This window comes from Tauraco erythrolophus, chromosome 7, assembly GCF_009769465.1.
Source record: "Tauraco erythrolophus isolate bTauEry1 chromosome 7, bTauEry1.pri, whole genome shotgun sequence".
Lineage (NCBI taxonomy): Eukaryota > Metazoa > Chordata > Aves > Musophagiformes > Musophagidae > Tauraco > Tauraco erythrolophus.
The window spans coordinates 10,828,471-10,834,470 of record NC_141471.1 but is presented as its reverse complement, the minus strand read 5'-3'; the positions used below and the strand labels follow the sequence as shown (position 1 = coordinate 10,834,470).

The window sequence follows — 6,000 nt, the reverse complement described above, 5'->3', positions numbered from 1 at the left end:
AGCACCCGCAGGCTCGCGGCCCGTCCGAGGCGGAGCCTCCGCCAGGGCCGGTGGCGCTTTAGGGGCCGGGGGACATCCCCCGCGCTCCCCACGCCGCTGCCCCGCCATCCCGGCAGGGAGGGCATGGCCGTCCGCCGCGGCCGGGCGCGCAGCGGGAAGGCGGCGCCGCGCAGCGCGGGCGACCTGCCCCCCCCGCGCCGGGCGGGCGGAGCGGGCCGGGCCGGGGCGGGCCGGGGCGGGGCGGGGCCGGCTCGGGGGCGGGCAGGCGGCGCCGGTCGCTGTCCCGGGTGTTGAATCTGCTGCGGCTGCCGCTCGCCGGAGCCGGGAGCGGCTGCGGGAGGCAGCGTGCGGGCGGCATGGAGTGAGGGCTGGCGGTGGCGGGCAGGGGAGCGGGACAGCCGCCTGCAATGGGCCGGGCATGATGGGGGCGCTCGGCTCCGTCCTCCCGCTGCTGCTGCCGCCGCTGCTGCAGGTCCTCGCCGCCGCCCCGCGCAGTCAACCGCCCTCCGCCGGAGCCGCCGCTGAGGCGCGGATCGGTGAGTGGGGCGAGGGGCGGGAGGCGCGGGCTGGAGGGGAGCGGGGCCGCGCCGTCCCCTCGCTCCCTCCGCTGCTGCCCGGGAGCTTCCTCAGGGGCAGCTCGACAGGGCCCCCGGCGGCCGCGCCCGCACGGCTGCCGGTGAGGGGCCCGTCCTCCGGTGCCTCACGACGGGCTCCCTCTGGGGGGCCACGTCCTCCGGTCCTTCACAACCGGCTCCCGCAGAGGGCCCCGTCCTCCGGCTCCTTATGGCGCGGCTGCCCGCAGAGGGTCCTTGTCCTCCGGCCGCTCTCGGCCCCCCACCCCTCCTGGGTCCCGCCTCTCCCCACCGGCCCCTGGTCACCCCGAGGCCGGCCCAGGGCCCCAGCTACCCCCAGCGGCGTGTCCCGGCGGGATCTCTGGGGCCACCTCCCAGGAGCCACACTCACCGAGTGCCTCCACATGCTGAAAACTTCCACCGAGACCATCACGAGGCCCTAAAGTCGAGGTGCACCAAAGGTGCATCCAGCCTCCACATATTTAACCCTCCTCCCAGTTGAGCAGATTCAGCCACTAAACTGTCCTCATATTTGGAAAGCACGGGAAACCCCCAGGCTGCAGACCTCCAGAGGTAGCTCAGTCTTCGCTGGTATCTATCCCTAACTCGTTCTGCTGGAGGTGGAAGTTGGTGCTGGCTCCTGGTTAAGGCTGTTTTAGAGGTGTCTAAAAATACCCAGTGCTGCCCAGTGAAGACCATTAAGCAGCCTTTTTCTGTTGAGACATTCTCCAACCAACTCCTTCCTCTTTTACAAGATACTGTCTGCAATAAACATCCTCACCTGTTAAAATGACCCCCACTAACACGAAAGAATCCTGAAAACAAACTCTGTGTGTTTAAGATCAATGCTGTTCTACTGTGCCACTCTGTCTGTCTGTGCTCTCCTTGCACTCAGGCGCTCATGACTGTGTGCTCACCAGAATTATCTCTAATGATATCTGCCAATATAGTCAGTTTCATTTCACTTACAGTATCTTTCCAAAACTCACTTTAAGTTAAGAAGGTCATAACTTGGAGAATTTTGTATTTTTTCCCAGTTTAATACCTACCTAGAATGGTCATGGAGATCAGAGAGCGAAAGGTAAACTATCTGTCCCTAAGAAATCTTTTTTCTGAGACAGAAAGGTAAAATTACTTTAAGAAACAAAAGAAGCCTCTCACAGAAGTATCAGTGCAGCCTGCTTCATGTACATTCTGTTTATTAAGAAGGAATTAAAATCAGCTGACCATGTTTTTAATGAGGCTTCAGTCAAGTGGCAATAAAAATAAGCTATGAAATGCTTGCTATGGTGAAGGTAGTGATGCAAGGTTTTAAGGAGAAATGATTTGAACTGGATATATCCCTCCCTCCTCTCTCCTGGTTGCTATAGATATAGACTGTTTCTCCTAATCTGCAGAGGAGAAAGCTTGCATAAAAATATTTCAAGTAATAGCTGTAATTTTTACCTTTAAGAATGCAATAGGCTATACATTGTGCTTTCAAACTACTCAGATTTTGATTCTCTCTCCCTGAACATTAACTGCAAGTCAGTCTGGGTCACAAAATATTTTTCAGTGTGTTGTAGCTACAAAACAATGTTTGTGTGTTTGTCACTTCCCTGTAGCTTCCCTGAGCTTCTGCCTCAGCAAGGATGTCTGCCTAGCTGTTAAGGCTGTCCTTGCATGGAAGGGAATAGGGGAAGAGCAGGCTTGATTTTACATAGGGAATCCAGTGGTCTGGGAGGTATAATTCAGAGATATTTCAATAACAGTAAAACAAATTGAGCCTTTCTGCTTCTTGCTGAGATAGGGAACTGACTGATATCTCACGGATCTCTGTGAAAGATGGGAAAGGATTTATTATATTTGACAAGATGCAGGAAAATGTTTGCATGGCTGGAAGAGAAGCAGTTTTAGCTGTTTCTTCCCTTAGAGTTCCTTTATTTCTTTTATTGACCAGTGTTTCAGATCTCATTAATCTTGAGTTCAAACTATTTATTATAATAGATTCTGTTCAATTTCAGACAACAATTTTTAGATGACAATTTTTAGACACAATCAGGAGATGAAACTGTAGTTTTATAGGTATCTGAGTTTTGCGATTATTTGTGGCTATAGGTGGAAGATACTAATTTGGTTTCTTCTTATGCACAGTCCCGTTTTCTTTGACTGACAATTGAACACAGATGCATTACGAAACTTCTATAATATGTACTAGAGACTGCCTTAAAAGCCATGTAATTATAGAAACAGGTTTTTATTAATTTATTCCTATGAAGTGTTTCAGAAAATCTTCCTAAAATCTGGTTCAGAAGTAGAAGTTCATGACCTTTACCATTTCATAGGATGTTTTAATCCAGTTTCATGCTTTTCCTCTTTTTTTTGGTCAACTTTTGTCTATGCTTTCCAATAGAGTAATCATCTCCAAATGGTGACCTGTTTATTTGGTATCATACTTACAAACTTGTTTAAGAAATTGAAATAAGATAAAATATTTGGATTTGTGCATCTTCTGCCTATATAATTCATGGGGCTTTGTACATAGTTCCTGTGGGAAGGTGTTTTTAGAAGAAGCTATTATCAACAAAAGCACATATTCTTCCATTTCTTGACATTTATAGCAATATTTTAAATGTGAACAAATGAGGAAATGTATAGTCTCTCCCCTCTCACTGTCTCTTGACCAGGTTTAGCCCAGCAGAGATTGTTATCTTTTCCACACAAAAAATCAACTGAGTACTTAGTAGGGCTCAGTAGTCTCTAATGAAACAGTGGGGCTGGGATTTTAATTGTCTAAATAAATCCTTATTTGCATATAAGACACAATCCATTTTAGATTATGGAACTTATTTTTAAAAGTATTTTACAAAGTAATTGTCTGTGAACAATATATGCTGATCAGGTTTGCTAAATTCCTCAGATTTGGGTTATTCTGCTCCTGTAGCAATGGTTGTATGGATTTTTTTTTTCGATGAGACATTTTCTTATTATCAAATAATTATGCTGAGAAAACAGTTAAACTTAAAATGCCTTGCAATAAACACTAGGCAGTTACTTCACTAAAAAGTGCATCTCGAACAATTAAAGTATTTTCATGCAGGTGTACAGCTTTTTAGGTAGACTAATCTATTGAAAAACTTGCAGTGGTATTTTGCTTTCATATTAGATAGGCTGCGTAAGGTAGAGAACTTTGTTCCAAAGTAGTCTGTGAACATTGCTAATCACCTTATTTAATTAGTCCTAAAATACTGATACTTTACAGCAGAAGTCATTCTCATGTGTCTTAGTAAAGAGTGTGTGTGCTTTCTACAGCGCCTTCACATTGACCTCTAATGTGTAAAATGATGCTTATAACCTTCAGCGAGTAAACATATAATTTTGCAGTATAATTTGATTATTTTTTTTGTGCTATCTCATTTTTTGGTCTATGTTTCTTCTTAAATGAGTACATTATTATGCTGTGGAAATTTCTGGAAACAGTTGCTCTGTACACCATGTAAAAGCTTCTTCAAAGTGGTATTCAAAGCATCATGTGTAAAATTTTTGTAACTCAAATGCCTGTGAATTTAGTTTTTAACTAACTAATAAAAAGAGAAGTCGGTTACATTTCAGCTTATAAATATGAATTATTCTTCTAAACCTGTAGCTGTGAGTTCCTGATGCATGCAGTGAACAAAGACAGTGTCTTAACGTTTCACTAGGGCTTAAATGGGGTTGATGATAGAAAATTTACTCAAAGACTTTTAAATAATTCTTCATATGAATTGCAGGACTTTCACAAAGCATGGTGTGTATGTGGAACAGCTGAAAAAACTGGTTTAGACATGAAGTAGGAATTTCAAGTGATTAAAGTTCAGTAGAAGTAAGCAATTGCAAGAGCAGAGTCTTGATTTGCCATTGATGGAAAGCGTTTCTCCAGTGTTGATTCTTAAATTACAGGAGGATGAAATAAACAGTAGGACAGACGAAAAAATGCAAAATTTTTGGCTTTTCAGTCAGTTCTTCAAGTACAATCTAAAGTAGTGATAGAGAGATTTTGTCTATGGCTGTTTCATGGGGAATGGCAAAAAAGTAGGTCTTGGTTTAGTTCTTTTTGGGTAGATGTTACCATAACAAAATTAACTGAAATTGTTCTCAGCCATCATTGTCAACTGTCTTGGAGAGCCATAAGGACTGAAATTTTGCTTCTTGCAGCAACTCTGAGCTGAGCTGAAGCTCACTGAAGTCAATGTCAACCTTCCCATTGACTTCAATAGCATTTGGATCAAAATGCTGGTTGGGGCTTGTAGCAGACTGGCTGAGAGAGTAAGGGAATTACAGTGTTACCTCTGTTCGGCAGATAAAATCGCCCGACTTTTTAGTTACATTAATTTGGAACTTCTCATAGGCACTCATTTTTTTTGACATCATGTTGATTTGATGTAATTATTGATGATGGAGTGTAGTTTATGATATAATGCTAGCAAATAAAAATATCAGTCCAATAATTTGATTAAGACATGCTAAGAACATGAAGGATTCAGTGTAGGAAGCTGTATAATTCCCTTTGTCAAAAATACTTTTGTATATTCGAGAAATCATAGAGTCATAGAGTCATAGAATCATAGAATGGTTAGGGCTGGAAGGGACCTTCAAAGGTCATCTAGTCCAACTCCCCTGCAAGGAACAGGGATATCTCCAACTAGATCAGGTTGCTCAGGGCCTCGTCCAACCTGGCCTTGAACGTCTCCAGGGATGGAGCATCCACCACCTCTCTGGGCAACCTGTTCCAGTGTTCTACAACTCTCATGGTAAAAAATTTTTTCCTAATATCCAACCTGAATCTACCTCCCTCTATTTTAAAACCATTACCCCTTGTCCTATCACAACAGGCCCTCCTGAACAGCCTCTCCCCATCTTTCTTGTAGGCCCCGTTGAGGTACTGGAAGACCGCTATAAGGTCACCCTGGAGCCTCCTCTTCTCCAGGCTGAACAGCCCCAACTCTTTCAGCCTGTCCTCATAGGAAAGGTGCTCCAGCCCTCTTATCATCTTCGTGGCCCTCCTCTGGAGCCTCTCCAACTGGTCCATGTCCTTCTTATGTTGGGGACTCCAGAACTGGACGCAATACTCCAGATGAGGTCTCACGAGGGCAGAGTAGAGGGGGAGAATCACCTCCCTCGACTTGCTGGCCACGCTCCTCTTGATGCAGCCCACGATGCGGTTGGCCTTCTGGGCCGCAAGAGCACATTGCCGGCTCATATTGAGCTTCTCGTCCACCAGTACTCCCAAGTCCTTCTCCTCAGGGCTGCTCTCGATCCATTCACCACCCAGTCTGTATTTGTGCCTGGGATTGCCACGACCCAGATGTAGGACCTTGCATTTGGCCTGGTTGAACTTCATGAGGATGACATGGGCCCACCTCTCTGGCCTTTCGAGGTCCCTCTGGATGGCATCCCTCCCTTCCAGCGT

The 6,000-nt window shown here is 45.8% G+C and overlaps 1 protein-coding gene across 1 annotated transcript in view; it reads left to right on the top strand.

The window, feature by feature from the left end:
* Nucleotides 1-418: 418 nt before the first annotated feature.
* Nucleotides 419-6,000, top strand: part of PTPRN2 (protein tyrosine phosphatase receptor type N2) — a 683,076-nt gene continuing 677,494 nt past the window's right edge. Inside the window, exon 1 of the mRNA XM_086614526.1 lies at nt 419-536. Within this exon, the coding sequence (XP_086470652.1) occupies nt 419-536 (118 nt within the window). The remainder of the gene's footprint in view (nt 537-6,000) is intronic.